This window comes from Hyperolius riggenbachi, chromosome 3 (genome assembly GCF_040937935.1).
Source record: "Hyperolius riggenbachi isolate aHypRig1 chromosome 3, aHypRig1.pri, whole genome shotgun sequence".
NCBI lineage: Eukaryota > Metazoa > Chordata > Amphibia > Anura > Hyperoliidae > Hyperolius > Hyperolius riggenbachi.
In genome coordinates, this window is record NC_090648.1 from 367,924,004 (window position 1) to 367,941,779 (window position 17,776).

At 43.5% G+C, this 17,776-nt stretch overlaps 1 protein-coding gene across 6 annotated transcripts in view; it reads left to right on the top strand.

The window, feature by feature from the left end:
• The window catches only part of SH3PXD2B (SH3 and PX domains 2B), a 293,221-nt gene that overhangs the window by 185,328 nt on the left and 90,117 nt on the right, over positions 1–17,776 (top strand). For all 6 annotated transcript variants that reach the window (XM_068277154.1, XM_068277153.1, XM_068277149.1 and 3 more), the window contains one exon: positions 2,490–2,581. In XM_068277154.1, coding sequence (XP_068133255.1) covers positions 2,490–2,581 — 92 coding nt within the window. The remainder of the gene's footprint in view (positions 1–2,489; positions 2,582–17,776) is intronic.

Here is a 17,776-nt window from a genome sequence, read left to right on the forward strand (position 1 = left end):
GCCCTGCAGTCCTCAAGTGGTGAAACAAAAGAAATAACCTCATTTAACAACAATGAGAAAAATAAAAGCTTTCCCACTATTTTTCAAATAACATTTTCCAGAAATATGATCTGAAAGAACTGCAGCATTATGAATGAGTTGTTTATTATGGAGAACTTGTTGATCACTTGTAAATGAAGACATTTCCGTATGAGCAGATTTGTGCTTTCTGTGTACTTGATCTCTGTGAACCTCTGAACCAGATATTTTGCCATTTTCTTTCAATTATGCACACTGGCAACTTTCGGCTTTTGAAGATAAAGCTGGCATATTTGCTGCATTAGAACTTCAAGGCTGCCCTTGTAGCCTGTGCTTGTATGAGATGAATATAGGATATTATCTTAGCTTAGTTCACAGAAGGGGTCCAGGATACGTGATCTGCCATAAACCTACACATTTCCTCTCCAGTCAGCATTCTTTCTGAAGGGACCAAATAAAAGGCCACGTGTACACTTGTGTAATGGAATGATCAGAGATCTGAACCATATGACTATTACTGCTGGGAAGAGTGCTTAGCAAGCCTGTTCATTTGCATCTGTATGAGGTAGCGTAAGGGATTGCTTTCCTGTTAGTCATTTCTTCACTACTGCACCTGGTGCATTCTTCATGAAAATACTAGATCCAATGAAAGACAAAGGAACAAATGCATACCTTACCTTCGCATGTAAAGATTATTTTGGCTTGGACTCATGTAGAATTTGGAAGTGTAACTGCAGTCACAGAATTGGGTCAGGACTGCTCTCAGGTTTGCAGGGTGGAAATCAAATAGGCTGGTCTTGGTTGTCCTGTAGTTTATCCAGAATATATTGCATAAATGCTCTATGCTTTTCTTTCTGACCGATTGCTGTGTGCATTGCCTCTGAATGCAGCAGGCTAGAGTAACAACCTGGTTAATGTATCTGGCATGTCACCAGAGTATGTTTATAAAATGCCCTTGTGAAGAGGTCTGAGCATGAGGTTCCATCATCTAATCAGATGTGCCCAGGAGCATCCACATAACACTGCAGTACTCAGAGGTGCGAAACCAGAAGCAGTTCAAACTCCTTTTATAGGACACCAGTGACATTACTGCTATTATCAGGTTAAAAAAGCTGCCTGAGTTGTATTATAATCATTATTTACCAAATTGGAGGTTGCTTGAAGGGGAACTTCAGCTATAAACAAACATACTGTCATTAAGTTCAATTAGTTATGTTAATTAAATTAGATGGGTAATATAATCTCTTACCCACCCTGTTTTAACAGAACAGGCAAATGTTTGTGATTCCATGGGGGCAGCCATCTTTTTGGTTGAAAGAAGGTGACCGGGAGCATGAGACACAGTTCCAACTGTCCTGTGTTCTGATCACCCCTCCCAGCTGCATGCACTAGGCTTCAGATCTCAAATTCAAAACTAAGAAAAAAATGTCACCAAAACAGCAGAACAAGAACAACATCAGAAATCCCATTAAGCTTTGCGCAGCATCAGGGGAAAAATGCTCAGGCAGTTTTCTTCTGTGCAGCTAAAAATGAGGCTTGGATAAGAAAAACAAAGTTCTGATGCTGTGAAACTGTTAAAGAAACAGCATGATTGTTCAATGCTGCTGAGTAGATTTTTAGCCTGGAGGTTCACTTTAATGTGGTCTTGGTTTGTGTATGATGTTTTCAGAGTGGGAGCAGGGTTTCAGTACATCAGTCATGAGAAAGGAATTGGGTCACCTATTGTTAATCTTCTAAGAATTCCCTATCTCATCCAATACTGCTTACCCACATCCAATTTTGATTGGCCAATTTTACCACTACCATGTAGTATGATGGGCAACAGATTTTGAATACTATGAACAAATTGTGTAAGTACGCTCTCATACTACATTGAAGTGGTAAAAGTGGAAAATCATTGGCCAGTCAAAATTAGCTTATTTTCATCTTTAATTTCAAAGTCTCCTTGTGTGCCTAGCCATGGCCTCTGCTAAGTCTACCTCTAACCATAACTACCTCTATACCATTATCTCAATAACTTTCAGCTAGCACCTAACTGTAATTATTTCACTGCCTAATGTCTAACTATAAACTTCACCCTTTATAAAACGTATTACAAGATCAAGTGTTTATTTTCACCCAATACACCCCTAGCCTATCTATCCAACTAGATATACTTCTATCCTCACATAATACTCTCTTAACCTTTCCTTCTCACACTTAGCTCCGTACCTTCACTCCTAAACACTAACATCCTCTTGACTTTGCTAACCTGCAAAATTTAGAATATTTACCTGTGTGCAGTAAGATGGCTAACAGCTTTGCTACCAATAACAACTCAGAAGGCCTAATCAAAAGTCCTTTGCTGTAAAGAACTACTGTGTCCAGACCCTCCAGCAGAGTAGAGCAAATGCTGCGCACTACTGATACTGCTTACAAATTTCAAACAAAGTGTTATTGAGAAAGTATAAACTGTCACATCTTCATTGCAGGCTCTTATCAGGCTCCCTCCATACATCTCCCAGTGCGATGAAGTCCTGCAGTTTTTTGAGGCTAGGCTGGAAGATCTCAACCCACCCAAAGAGTAAGTATTGCCCAGGAACTTACCTGGCTGACTCTACAGTCTGTAATATTTTCACTATTTAAAATCTACAGTTAGTAGAGCAATTTCACAGAAGAATGTTTAACCACCAACTGTAGAAAGTATTGTTTTTTAATACTGTTGGACAGCATGGTAGCTTAGTTGTAATACTCTTGCTTTGTAGAGTTAGGTCCTGGATTTATTCCAGCCAGCATATTATCTGCAACTCAGTATGTTCTCCCTGTTTGAGATTATTTTTTTCTCTTGGTACGCTGGTTTCATCTCCCAGCCCACAGTTCCCATGTCTAGCTTAGCAATCAGTAGAACTGGTCCCCAGACCTAGCAATCAGTGGAATAGGTCTCCAAGCCTAGCAATCAGTGGAACAGGTCTCCAAGCCTAGCAATCAGTGGAACAGGTCTCCAAGCCTAGCAATCAGTGGAACAGGTCTCCAAGCCTAGCAATCAGTGGAACAGGTCTCCAAGCCTAGAAATCAGTGGAACAGGTCTCCAAGCCTAGCAATCAGTGGAACAGGTCCCCAAGCCTAGCAATCAGTGGAACAGGTCCCCAAGCCTAGCAATCAGTGGAACAGGTCCCCAAGCCTAGCAATCAGTGGAACAGGTCCCTAAGCCTAGCAATCAGTGGAACAGGTCTCCAAGCCTAGCAATCAGTGGAACAGGTCCCCAAGCCTAGCAATCAGGTAGAACATGTCTCCAGACATAGAAATCATGTAGAACAGGTCCTAAGGCCTAGCAATCTGTAGCACATGTCCTCAGACCTAGCAATCTGTAGCACATGTCCTCAGACCTAGCAATCTGTAGAACATGTCCTCAGACCTACCAATCCATAGAACAGGTCCCCAGATCTAGCAATCAATGGAGCAGGTCTCCAGGTCAGTGATCAGAAATCCCTGAGGCTTAGTGATAAACGATAAAAAATACAGGCCTAGTAATCCACAATATCCCCTGATCTCCATTGTTTAACTGGTATATCACCTTGCAGCAGTAGATATTAGGCAATATTACCGTAGAAATATTGTCTCATATTGATGACCCCCTGCAGCCACCAGTTTTATAGTGTTCAATGCAGAACAAAGCATGTAGCGGTTTCTCAAATACCATTCCCACCCACAGCCTAGGTTCTAATCGAGTTTTGTTGGGTTTGATTGCAAAAGTTATGAAATTGTGTAGCGTATGCCCAACTTCAGTTTGACAGGACCCTGTAAAGGCAGAGGTACACTGTGTGTTCTCAGGGCTGAGATTTATGGGCACTGTGTAGGCTTGCCCTTTATCTTTTTGAAGTAACCTTGTTACAGAGCTGCTAAAAGGAGTCCATACAGTCATACACAGGGGCAGATGAGCCCCTTCCTTTTGCTGATTGACTACTTCTTTATGAGCAGTGAAAGTGAATGCTTCAAAGCTTTCAGTGTTCTGACTTTTCTTCACTCCAGGTAAAAAGACCCTCTAAAGGAAAATGTCAGGGATAGGTGGATGTTGGAGATGGGGTGAGGGGGTACTCAGTCTTTGGACATTCTTTTATTTACAATTTCTACACAAGAGAGGTCTTGTCCTGATATTGGGTTTAGAAGGCAGAGGAAGTGCTCAGTTTCAGCACTTGCATTGCTTGAAAATAGGAATGTGGAAAGCAGGCTAGATGTCCTTGCATTCTGAAATATTCTAAGGAATCACAAATTATTCCTGACGTGGAGAGAATTCAGGCACGCTTCTTGCGCAACCTATCTTTTCATCACCCAGTCTTGTGACAACGTTTGCTAACAAAAGAAGAAAAACATCCACTGTGAATAACAACTCCAGAGGACAAAATAGAGCTAAAATTAATGTCTTCTGGTGACAGCCAGCACTTCGTCTGACGAAATGGGAAATATAGCAACGTGAGGCCACTTAGCCAGGAGTGGTGTGTTATTTGCTAACATTTTACTGGGCAGACATGTCATTCTAAAAGCAGAAACAAACACTGCCCACAATGCCTAGCCTCAGACCTGTGCGGATGTAGACAGTTACTGAAAGGAAAATAATAGGTTCATCTTCAAAACTAGTGCTTAAATGGAAAAGTCCAAATTCACAAATGTTTTATATTTGACGTGTGCAACACAATACCCCTTAAATTGCCACTGAACTAGAGAGATTCAGAGGCTGTCATGAACAGCTTCTTCAAAATAAATATTATCTGCTAAAGAGAGGTACATCTGTCATTAGACAGCTATGGAGGCTGCCTTTTTGCCTAGCAATATCTATTGGCAGAAGTGGTAGAAAATCTACCAGAGCTCTGATATAAGACAGGTGTATGGGCTGTTGAATAGGTTGTAAAAGCCAAACATTAGGAAAAATTATGAAAAATGTTGGTGCTCACCATTAAAGTAAGCAGGGCTGTGCTAAACAAGGCCACGCTAACCCTGCTTTTGTTTTTCTCTTGGTGCATTAATTAATTTAAATCTTTGCAAACCTTAAAATGGACCTGAACTCTTGCACAGGACACAAGGGAAACAGAGAGAAATGCACCCTGTGTGTTTTTAGAGAAAAGAGCCTGTCTAATATCCCCTCATCTATGTCACTCCCATGCTTCCTTCGTAAGAGTTGAAGGAGGCAGCATGGAAGTAATGTGGAATGCGAGTGGAGGGCATCGTCTATAAGCGGCAGAATGGGTAAGCTAACCTTCCCTCTCCTGCGGCCAGTACGTGCTCCCTGTAATTTTGATTAGGAGCAACCCCACAGCTAATATGTACACACAGGAGGTTTGTCTGCTTCCATGAAAGCAGGAAGTAGACAAATTGCAGATTTACTGCTGGAGTTCTGTAAGCTGTAACAAAGAAATTTTGTTATACTGTTGTGTATCTTAGAGCACAGAGGAAGTTCTGAGTTTGGGTCCGCTTTAACCTCCTTAGCGTTAATCATGAGTTCAGTTGGGGGTGGAAAAAAACATGCCAGGAGCGGTATCCCCAAGCTGAACTCGTGGTAACCGCATGGAGGTCTATGCAGAGCAATGCGCGCAAGGGGCGTTTTAACTCTCCTCCCAGGAATCCCGACGTTGGCCGCTATTCTTCTTCCTCTCCTCCGAGGCTCTGCTTCCCCCTGGTGAGATCCCCGTCTGTCGTTATGACAACAGCCGGCAATCTCACTATAGGGTTACAGCACCACCTGGAGGACAGAGGGAAAACTGCAGTGCTGGTTCCCAGGGAGGTGAGTGAGCGCTGGGCTTCTTCAGAACTCCCTAGCAGCATGATTTTATCCAGGTTTTAGGATCTAAAAGAATGCAAAAAATTGCACTGCTTTCAGACCCTAAAATCCGGAATGAATCATAACACCAAGGGGGATAATCAGGATCCTGAAGGTTGTATATGTGGCTATTTAAAGTACAGTGGAAGGCAGGTTAAGTGTTTTATTCTGAGGCATTTCTGAGCACAGTAAAAAGCAAACGTACTACTTCGTGTACAGCATTTCATACAAAGAGACAAACATAGGCACCAATCAATATGAAGCTTTCATTTATTCCTGTTGAACACACTTAAATTAGTTGACAGGCAAGCTAAAGGAAACCTGAGATGGGGCCTTAATAAAAGAATATACATACCTGGAGCTTCCTCCAGCACCCTTCAGGCTTTTCACTTTTATGCCGTCCTCCTCCGACTCCTCATTTGTCCACAATTGGCTCCTGGAAAGTCCTCCAGTCCAGGGTCCACTGCACATCCCTGGCAATGTGTGCTCCCTGTAGCCGTTGACGGGAGCGAGACAGGCGAGCGTGCTTGGCGGGACTGCGTCTGCACCAACTGGCCCCGAATTGGCAACTTACCGGGGGCCAGTTGCAGACAAACGAGGAGGCAGAGGAGGATGGCGTGGGGGCGATAAGCCTGGAGGGGCTGGAGGAAGCCCCATTTCAGGTACATTTTATAATACATCACCCTTCAGGGTCATAGCCGCACACAGAGACAGGCTACTACTACTTCCTGTATAGCATCTGGGGGTAGTCTCTCTGCCTTCTGAATACAGCCACAAGAATACATACACAGGCTTTTAGGCTTGTATACACTTCAGTTTTATTCCATGCTCAGTGTCCATGAGCAATGGATTTAATCTATTAAAAGCTTCAGACACACACTAGATTAAACTCGGCCAAGGTGGCAGCTAAAGATCGCTTCTGCTGAGAACTTTGTGAGTGCATGGCCGCCCCAACCCTCCCCGATGTGCCAACAAGTGATCCGGCCTACCACATTATTTTTGCCAAATGCTGCAAAACACTGTCCCTCTTAAAGCCCCTTACACATTCTAGATAATGCCTGTACCGAGAATCCAGTGTGTGTACAGCAGCCCACGAACTCCCTCAGCAGGTGGATAAATTTGGCCGAACGAGGGCATTGTTTTCTCTACTCACCCCACTGCCAACTGATGTCACACCTGCTCCGGCGGCCCTCTGCCCCACATACACCCCCCAAACCGCATAGGAGCAGAATGTCACTGGCTTATACAGTGTTGGCCCTGATGCCCGCTCCGTCATGAGACGTACATCGTCTCTCCACTCCCCTCCATACTGACAGTGTCTGTACAGACTTGGCCACAAACTGTCCCAATCCCTGTCAGGTAACAGTAATCTCATGTGTGCCCCCATTATTAGTTTACAGAAAGCAAACCTGGACTGGATTCATAAAAAAAAGTGCCTGATATTATGCAGTGAAACCTTCCAACCCTCACCGGGATCATATCAGATCATGGTGAAGAATGCTATGAGGTTAGTGACATGAAGGTTATGCAGTTGCAGTATCATGTATACATCTGTAATACCTGTAATACAAACCGTTAGATCTGAAGGTGTGCGTATGCTATTGCAATTGCATGGCTGCTAATTCACTAACTTTATATCAATCCTCACAGTATTCTGACCCGGGTGAGAGGTGCAGACCTTATCCAACTATTAGACAATGTTTAAAGCCCTAGCTCATCCTCCTATTGTTTGATACATATTACAGTACATTTGTATTAATTTTGTAAATTTGTAAATCTATGTTAATTAGCTGAGCACAAAGTTTAATTCAATTCAGATCTCTACTTTTTGCAATAAATATATTATTGGTTTGATTGAGTAAAGATTAACTCTTTGTGGTCAGCACCACTCATTGTTCAGTGTACAATTAAAGTATACCTTCAGGGAAAAAGTGCCCCTAGGGGGTACCTACCTCAGGAGGGGGAAGCTTCTGGGTCCTAAAGAGGCTTCCTCTTTCCTAATCAGTGGGGATCCAGTGCTGGGTCCCCCCAAAATTCCCTCGTCGCCGCTTGTTGGGAGCCTAATACAGGGGCAGTATCAGCTTCCCCTCCAGAAGAAATAGCTGAGCCTGATCGGGTCCACTCTGCTGCACAGGCACGAGCCGTCTGCGTCTGCACAGTAGAGCGGACCTGATCGGGGGTAGGGCTATATCTGCCACAGTCCAGAGAGCCGCTAGTGTGCCTGCGCTAGGCAGGACATATAAATACGATTGTAGCTCTGTGTTCGGGGCTGCCATTTCTGGATCCAGACTGGGGAAGCCTCATTAGGATCCAGAGGCTTCCCCCTCCTGAGGTAAGTACACCCCATTGGCACTTTTTTTCCCTACAGGTTTACTTTTAAGCATTTACCCCTACCCTCCTGGTGGGATTATACAAGTCATATATTCCTCTAATTCTTCCTCCTGCTCTGCTTGTAATAAGAAAACATTTCTCACAATTTTACATTGATGATGAGATTTTGGCTACAAAGAGTTAATCTGGTAGCAGCACAGGTAGGAAGTGTGGGGGCAGTCACGTAATCAGGTCTGTGTTTACACTGAAAGACTTACTGGTGCTCCTTGTCACGATTTTGCGAACGCCATTGCGGCAAGTGCATGAAAATGCGCACAAAATATGATCTGGAGTACCCCTATAAATTCATTAGCCTGCTTTTAGAAAATCAGTGCTCTTTCATCCCACAGCCCTGCTCTGGGGAATGTGAGTGTTTGTTTATGCTCATGTTTATTGGCAAGCAATCCCTCTCCTTCCCAGGAAGAGCTTAGCTATGGGTGCCATAAAACAACAAACTCACCTCACAAGTCATAGTCCTCTAGGGAAACCCCCAATAAACCCTAAAACCAGAGCCATCCGCATAGCCCAGATCTACTTCAAAAAGAACTTCTGATAAGAAGCAGAATACAGGGATGCATCATTCAAGTCATTAAGCACCACATTCCTACTCTAGCCTGGTAGTAGCAGTAGGGCTGATGGCTAACATTGTACCATGTTAGCCATCAGTAAAAACAAGAAGTTTTAAATCAGGATGATACCATTTATTGCCTAACTAAAAAGAATAACAATACGCGAGCTTTCAGCTTTGCAGCCTTCGTCAGGCGTAGGATTTAAGCCCGACGAAGGCTGCAAAGCTGAAAGCTCGCTTATTCTTATTCTTTTTAGCTACTCTAGCCTGATAAGAGTTAGAGGAAATAACTTTTAATTCACCTTGGAATGAAAGAATAGTCATTCAGACATTTTACTAAATTAATCAATGTTCCGTAGATGGCAAGCATATCAAAATGATCAGAGATGCCTTAAACCTGAGCTGGAAGTATCTAGTCAACGAAGCATTGATCTTCCACCTTCTATGCCTGAGATATCAACTTCATAGTCATAGGTGTCAGCCCAAGCAAGTTTGATATCGATTGGTTCAGAGCAGGATGATGGAATGTAAAATGTTGGTTTTTATGTGATATGTCAGATATCCGCTGAGTTATGGCATAATTGGAGAAAATGCCAATTCAGTCCCTCAGACAATAGGGGCCGGACTTCAGCCTGAGGTCAGATTGCTAAGGGTGGGAGAGCCTCTCTTGTTACCATCCACACCCTCTGGCAGAGAAAGGGTTAAAAAAAACTGTTGGACTCAGGCTGAGGAGAGAGAGACTCCAGCCATCCTTATACCATCACGGATTTGGCTGGATTATAAAAGGACTTCTACCCATTCCACAGAACTTTCCATAACTGGACTTTATAAATTCTGTTGGACTCATTATCGCAAAAGACACAGTAACTTGACAAATTGCTCAGACTATCAAAAGCAATTTCCCATTTAATCCTTATTATTTTTGTATCAATTTGTTTCTATTGCTATATTTTTGTTCTGTGTTATTTCTTTAAATAAACGATTAAAAATCGTCCGTCTAAGTGCTGTTCTGAAAATCTCCACCAAAAGGATTTGCATCTCCTTAGAGACGTTACCATAACAGTTTTGATATTAATATCGGTAGTTTTGCTATCTCTAGAAAGGTTGTGAAATTAACCCTTTTTCCTACAGGATTTAGCTAGAGTTAGACTTAGCACATTTGCATGCTTTATTGCGGATTGGTGGCAGTGACCTGGCCTCTATATGAGAGCACAGATTGTATCAATTGTATATACAATCGAAATTAGACTGTGTGTGGACTCACCAATCAATCCAAAAGGTTACTTTGCCTGCAGTGCTGACTGCCTTCAGGATTCCCTCACGGTCTGAGGCTGAATGGTAAACTGCATGACAAAGGGAAAGGGAATTGAAGGGTGACTGCGCATAGGTCACACCCCTCTCCTAGCTTCTCCTTGCCTTATCCCGCATGTGTGATTATGGCAAGGGGAAGGGGAATGGACACCTCACAGACTGCTCTTCAGTTTACCAAGCAGCTTCTGTCATAGGGCACAAAGTCTGTTTTGCAACTCGGGTCATAAAAATAAATAATGCAAACCTGGCTTATGTTCAAATATCATTTATATTTAATGCATCAAAAACTTTAATTGTGCAAGTCATGATACATTCAACGCAGTGTGCTTTAAAAACATTTGTTTGAAATAAGGTTTTAAAGAGAATCTGTATTGTTAAAATGACACAAAAGTAAACATACCAGTGTGTTAGGGGACATCTCCTATTACCCTCTGTCACAATTTCGCCGCTCCCCGCCGCATTAAAAGTAGTCAAAAACTGTTTTAAAAAGTTTGTTTGTACACAAACAAAATAGCCACCAAAACAGGAAGTAGGTTGATGTACAGTATGTCCACACATAGAAAATACATCCATACACACAATCAGGCTGTATACAGCCTTCCTTTTGAATCTCAAGAGATCATTTGTGTGTTTCTTTCCCCCTGCAGCTCACTGAAGAGTTACAAGCTGATTGTTTGTTTCTTCTTGCAGACAGCTCTGCCCAGTTGTCTGTAATTCTGCAGTATGTGACTCATCAGTATGTGAACAGAGGATTTATCCAGCTTGTAAAAGATAAGAGAGCAGAGTAAAGCTGGCTAATGTAAATAACCTCCACCCTATCCTCCCCTCACATCCTTCACTCCTACTACCACCGAGGAAGTCAACCACCTACTGCAGACTTCCCATACCACTACTTCCCCCCCCTTGACTCCATCCCTTCTGATTTACTCCAGCCTCACTTCACGGAATTGGCCCCAGTCCTCACTACCCTGTTCAACCTCTCCCTATCCACATGCACCTTCCCCTCAGACTTCAAGCAGGCCACTGTACTACCCCTGCTCAAGAAACCCTCACTCGACCCCTCGCTACCCTCCAACTACCGTCCTATCTCCCTCCTCCCCTTTGACTCAAAAGTCCTTGAGCGTCTGGTTCACAAACGCCTGACCCAGTACCTCAATGCCAACTCACTGCTAGACCCACTCCAATCTGGATTTCGGCCTTCCCACTCAACCGAAACTGCTCTCACCAAAGTGGTCAACGACCTTGCCTTAGCTAAAGCTGAAGGTAAATACTCCATTCTCTTCCTCCTTGACCTGTCAGCAGCTTTTGACACAGTAGATCATCCCCTACTCCTCCAGTCCCTCCAGTCCTTGGGCATTCACGATCTCGCCCTGTCCTGGCTTTCATCCTACCTCTCCAACCGCTCCTTCACGACCGCCTTCAATGAGTCCTCGTCCACCCCCAACCACCTCTCGGTGGGAGTCCCCCATGGTTCGGTCCTTGGCCCCCTACTGTTCACCCTATACACATCCTCCCTTGGCAAGGTTATCTCCTCCATGGGTTTTAACTATCATCTGTATGCAGATGACACCCAGATCTACCTCCACACCCCTGACCTATCCACCACGACCATGGACAAGGTCTCCTCCTGCCTATCAGCCATCTCCTCCTGGATGTCCGCTAGGTTCCTGAAACTAAATCTAGACAAAACGGAATGTATGATCTTCCCACCACGGCCATCCACGAACCTCCCAGATGTGCATGTCACTGTTAACCACACTACCATTCGCCCTACCTCTCAAGCCCGCTGTCTGGGTGTCACCCTGGACTCCGCACTCTCCTTCACTTCCCACATCCAAAACCTCACTAAGTCCTGCAACTTCCACCTTCGTAACATCTGTAAGATTCGCCCTTTCCTGACCTCTGCCACCACCAAACTCCTCATCCATGCCCTCATAATTTCCCACCTTGACTACTGCAATGCCCTGCTGTCTGGTCTCCCTATGACCCGAACAGCCCCACTGCAGTCCATCATGAATGCGGCAGCCAGAATTATCCACTGCTCCCATCGCTCCACCACGGCAGATCCCCTCCTAGAATCCCTCCACTGGCTTCCTTTCCAGTCCAGAATCAGATTCAAGATACTGTGTCTGACCTACAAATCTGTCCACAAAACCTGTCCAACCTACATTTCCGATCTTACTCAGAGGTACACACCTAGCCGCTCACTCCGCTCTTCCAATGAACTTCGCCTAACCGCCCCCCGCATCACCCAGTCCCATGCACGCCTCCAGGACTTCTCAAGAGCTGCTCCAACACTATGGAACTCCCTACCTCCACCCATTAGGGCAGCACCCTCCTTCAACATCTTCAAGAAAGCCCTCAAAACTCACCTTTTCACTCTGGCCTACTACCCCTCACAAGTGCTCTAAACCTACAGCTGAACTCTGGTCCCCTACCATTCGTGTCCTTACCTCTCCCTCTAGATTGTAAGCCTTTGGGCAGGGTCCTCCTCCTTTTGTGTCCTACCTGATCTTGCACCTTCATTACTGTGAACCCATGCTATGCTTCTGAGTGAACCTAACTTGCCTAATCTCCATGCTCCATCCAGTGACTGACTAAGCATTACCTGGTACTCATACTATGGTGTGTGATCTGGTTTTCTTGTATTCCTGTATTGTCATATTGCTGTATGTCACCCCTAAATATTGTCTGTAACCTAAATTAATGTTCAGCGCTGCGTAATATGTTGGCGCTTTATAAATACAATAAATAATAATAACACACACACACACACACACATACACACACACACACACACACACACACACACACACACACACACACACACACGGGAGTGTGCATAGAGGGGGCATGCATAGCAGATCACACTGAAGAGTTGGCAGCCTTCCAGACACAGGACGACAAGTCTGACAGGGGAAAGATAAGCTGATTTATTACAGAGATGGTGATAGTAGAAAGTGCTGCAGTAAGCCAGAGCACATTATAATAGGTTTAGGAACCTGTAGGATGGTAGAAAACACAATGACCTTTTTGTTACAGAGTCTCTTTAATACATTTAGCCCAAGTTTGCTGACTCACAAAGTTTGTTCACTGTTCTCCAGTATGTTCCAACCTTAAGCCTGGTACTCACATCCAATTTTGATTGGCCAATTTTACCACTATCATGTAGTATAAGTGCCTACCCACAAAGTCTATTCATAGTATTCAAAATCTGTTGGCCCTCATACTACATAGAGGTGGTAACATTGTTCACACTGTCATTCCTGAGTGGTCTTATGCCTGGTACACACAGTGAGGAGATTTTCTGGCAGATTTATTGCCAGATTGATTCCAATCAATTTTCCATAGAAGTGAACGGAAAATCGATCGGAATTCAGATCGGACATGTTGGAAATAATCGGTCTGGCAATAAAACTGCCAGAAAATCGCATTTTCTGTACCAGGCATTATAAGCAAGCCGTCCACTGGAAGCTGCTCGTGCCGCACTGTTGTCCCTCCTTTGCCTCCATAGCAACAGAAGGGAACATACAAGTTGGTGACACATCTGTACAGCACTCAGTCCGCAACCGTTGCCTGCAGGATTGAGTCCATGATGCCTGCAGTAATTGTGCGTCTTTATGCACCCTTAGTAGGAAATACCAAGCAATACAAAAATCATTTTCCCTATCCCCTTCCTTCCATAGTCCAGTGCAGTCTAGCCTGTGGCTGGGTACAGGACTATTTGTGGCTTTCTTCCTGTGGTGCCATGTGTCTATTAGCAAATGCCTGTGTGAACAGGTCTGGCCACAGGAAGTGGTGTACTTACATCGGCATACACAGGTGTCGCCCACAAGGCAGCCAGGAGACAGGGCAGGGCTCTAGACACAGTCTGCCCCTTACTGCAGCAGTTTTCAAATTAATCATATGGAGTTTTTTTAGGGAGGCATTTTAAGAATTTAATTTTCACTTAAATTGGAAACTTACTGTAAAATATATGGGAATTACAATGTGAACAAGGCCTAACAGGGATGGGCAGATCAGAAATACTGTAAATCAAGAGCAGAGGGCACATCTGTTTCTTGTTTCTACATACATGATTTTGCCTGTCTGGCAATATCATGCAGTGAATGTGCACATAAAGGCGCAGCATAAACCATAGTGAAGAAAGACGTGACATGGAGAAGAGGTTTTGGCTTCATGGTGATGCTGTATTTGCTTTATGTACAATAGGTGGTTTGGGGTTTGTAGGTATTTTGAGTGCAGGTTTTATTGCAGATTCTTCCCAGATTCTGTTCCATAGATACTGAGGAAAGCTATTCCAGTGATGCCTTAACAGGTAGTGCTGAATGGGAGGGTCAGTGTACTAAAATTATGCGACCCAGTATTCTACTATGGGCTCTTTCACGTTACATAATGCTTGCAGGAGCCGTTGTGCAAGCTTTATGATCTGCGACGTGACGTCAGGATGTTGTGGTGCAATGCTGATTAACGGTGGTAGTTCTAATTCGCCCAACTGGAAAGCGCCGGATGATCAGGGGCGTATCTGGGTAATATAGAGCCTATGGCAAACACTAAAATTGCGCCCTCCCCCCCCGCCCCCGTCAGAGCCCCCTCCCATCTAAAAGCAGCATCCGTTCTAGCGTACGTGTGTTATGGTTGCCTATGTTTTTTGGCTCGGGATATTGCTGAAGTAACTCTTCTTATTCCATCTTTGTCCTCTCTTTTTCTAACACTAAGCCAAGTGCACCCTACATACATAAACTAAGTAGCCATGTTTCCCAGATAACAGAATTAATCTGATCTGAAATCTGAATCACAGGGGCAGGCATGGGGCGCAGCACAAGGACAGGAATGGCGCCCATGGTGCTGTGGCGCCTATGGCAGGAGCCATGCCTGCACCCCTCTAGATACGCCTCTGCGGATGATTAAAAGCTCCTGGCTGCGTCGTACCGCACCGCGCCAAAATGCAGCATAAGATGTGAAAGGAAAAATGAAAGGTTAACGAAAAGTATTGACTTTGCATCAAAACGACAGAAATCAGCTCTGGTGTGAAAGAGCCCTAAAAAAATGGCATCCCCAGTGACTGTCACATGAAATGTAACTGGCCTATCTGTAGCTAAACATTTATTAGTTTACGTTAATAAATCTAAATACAGTCCTTGTGAAGGTATGATATTTTAACCCACTAATTACATCAAAATTAGGATGAATACCGCGATCATTGCTTTCATGATTGTCACACAGGAAAAGGTGTGTTTTGGTAACTTTTAATAAAATGCAATGAAAAAACAGAACTTCTTCAGCAAATATTTTTGAAGGTCAAGTTTTTCTTTAAATGTATATTTTTTGGCACAGTCTGCAAGCTCACATGTAGGATTTAGTCTCTGGACAAAAGCCAGTTAGGATGAGCTGAAAAATCTCCTTTGGATGTCCTGTTTAACTTGGAGAGGATGTATCTTGTTATCCAGAGTGCACTTAGAGTTTCATTAGCTAATAGCAATGCCTGACTCTAGAATTTTCATTTGTCCTTTGTGCTCATAAGTTGGCCCCTCACCCTCAGTGTCTATCCCCATCCAGTAATTCAGACGATCACATTCTCGTATAGGCTTTTGTATGCCTCTTGGATTATTGTGAAGGTACAGTACTGACTTTTTTCAAGCAACACAGATTTTATATTCTTGTACATTTAATGATAGTCAGTCATTGATGGAAAAAATAATGTGAATCTTTAGGTTTGATGAGTAGTGACACCTCTGTTATTAGCAATAACCTTAAATAAATGGCTGCTTTAGATGCCTATCAGACTTAGAGTATTTAGCAATTATTATATAATTATATAGCACTGATGCATTCTGCATCAGTGCATCAAGTTGAACGGTTCTAGTCACAAACTGCGCAGATATCCTCTTACTGGCATATATTGTTATCTTTTAAACTATAGGTTATTACTCTTCTGTCTTCATCTGTATTTGAAGTGGAACTCCAGCCATTTCATTAAAATTCAAGTGTAATCAGAGAACCAAATACTCCCATCCCCTGTAATGCTCATAATGATTACCATTTCACCTTATCTTTATTTTGCAGGTGTTTTCTCACCCCGCCATGAGGTGTTTGGTGAGTGTTTATTGTGCCTTTAAGGCAGTCCGCCCCACTAAATCCATTTATTGGCGCTATGGGCAGGGGCATAGCTACAGATCATAGGATGCCCCCTGCATACCTTTTAATGGGACCTCCTTTTCCATGTTACTGGCACATCCCTCCCCTCCTGCAACTGTTGAACATCTGATCCCCAACAGGGAGGTGGCCCAAAACCCTTCCTTTCCGCCTCCACCAGGGCCCCATCCCATACTCCCCTGGCTGTCGCCACTCATCCTCCCCGATCAGCGCAGTGATAGTGCTTGGGCTTACCTTTTCCAGTGTAACTGGCCAATCTGGGTACCCAGTGCAGCCACTAGTTCTCCTCTGCCTCTGCTTTGAGGTTCCGTACATTATGATGCAAGTAGTAGAAATGATCGGTTAGCACTCCAGCTTCTCAATGAGCATAGTTTATTTTCCAATCACATGTCAACACTACAGTTAAAAATTGTTTTGTGGCCACTCAGGGTCCCCTTCTTCAGAACAGTGTTTTATTTTTGTTTTTTTGTCTGCACTGTTCTGAAGAAGGGGACCCTGTGTGGCCCCGAAACAATTGTTAACCGTAGTGTTGACATGTGGTTGGAAAATAAACTATGCTCATTGAGAAGCTGGAGTGCTAACCGATCTTTTCTACTACTTGGACTTTGCTGGGATGTTGCTTAGCATCCAAGGTTATGCACCCGAAGTAAACCTGGAAAAGTGTGCCTTTCCACATCTCTCTACTTTCCTCACATTATGATGCAGATGTGATGATCCAGCAGTCCGGATGTCTTGTCTCCATGAGGAAATGAACTAGTCCAAAACCTGGTTGAATTTCTCACATTTTTTTTTCTACCTACTGTAAGTGACTGTGATGTAGAAAAAATACATTCATAATTTTACTTGGGAACACATATACATTTTACTCACATGCATTTTAAATTTTACAATGTTTCGTGATAATGGTCCCTCAGTGATATACATCAAAAAAGGTATATGCAGGCCAGACATATATATAGATATATATATATATATATATATATATATATATATATATATATATATGTATATATATATATATATATATGTATATATATATATATATATATGTATATATATATATATATATATACATGGTATCGGTTGAAAAGGGCACCTGAGCTGCCTGTATGAAAAGGGCGCCGCCATAGTCATCAATGTTATTTTTGGAAATATGGGCTACAAGGTGTAGAAAAGGGCGCCCGAGTTTTGATATAGGCTACATGCGGGCTCCCATTTGTAGCCCATATTTTTTCGGCTACAAGGTTTTCGGCTACAGTAGGGCGCCCCTTTGTAGCCCATATTATTGCCTTTTTTTTGTAGCCGAAGTTTTTATATGGGCTATACCAGGCGCCTTTTTTGTAGCCGAAGTTTTTATATGGGCTACAAGCGCTGGAAGCCGAATTATTTCATTCCCCCACTATCCATGGCGGCCTGGAGGGGGAATAGTAATTAACACATCCCGGAGTATTTTTCTAGCCAAAATTTTTATATGGGCTACAAGTGCTGAAAGCCGAATTATTTCATTCCTCCACTATCCATGGCGGCCTGGAGGGGGAATAGTAATTAACACATCCCGGAGT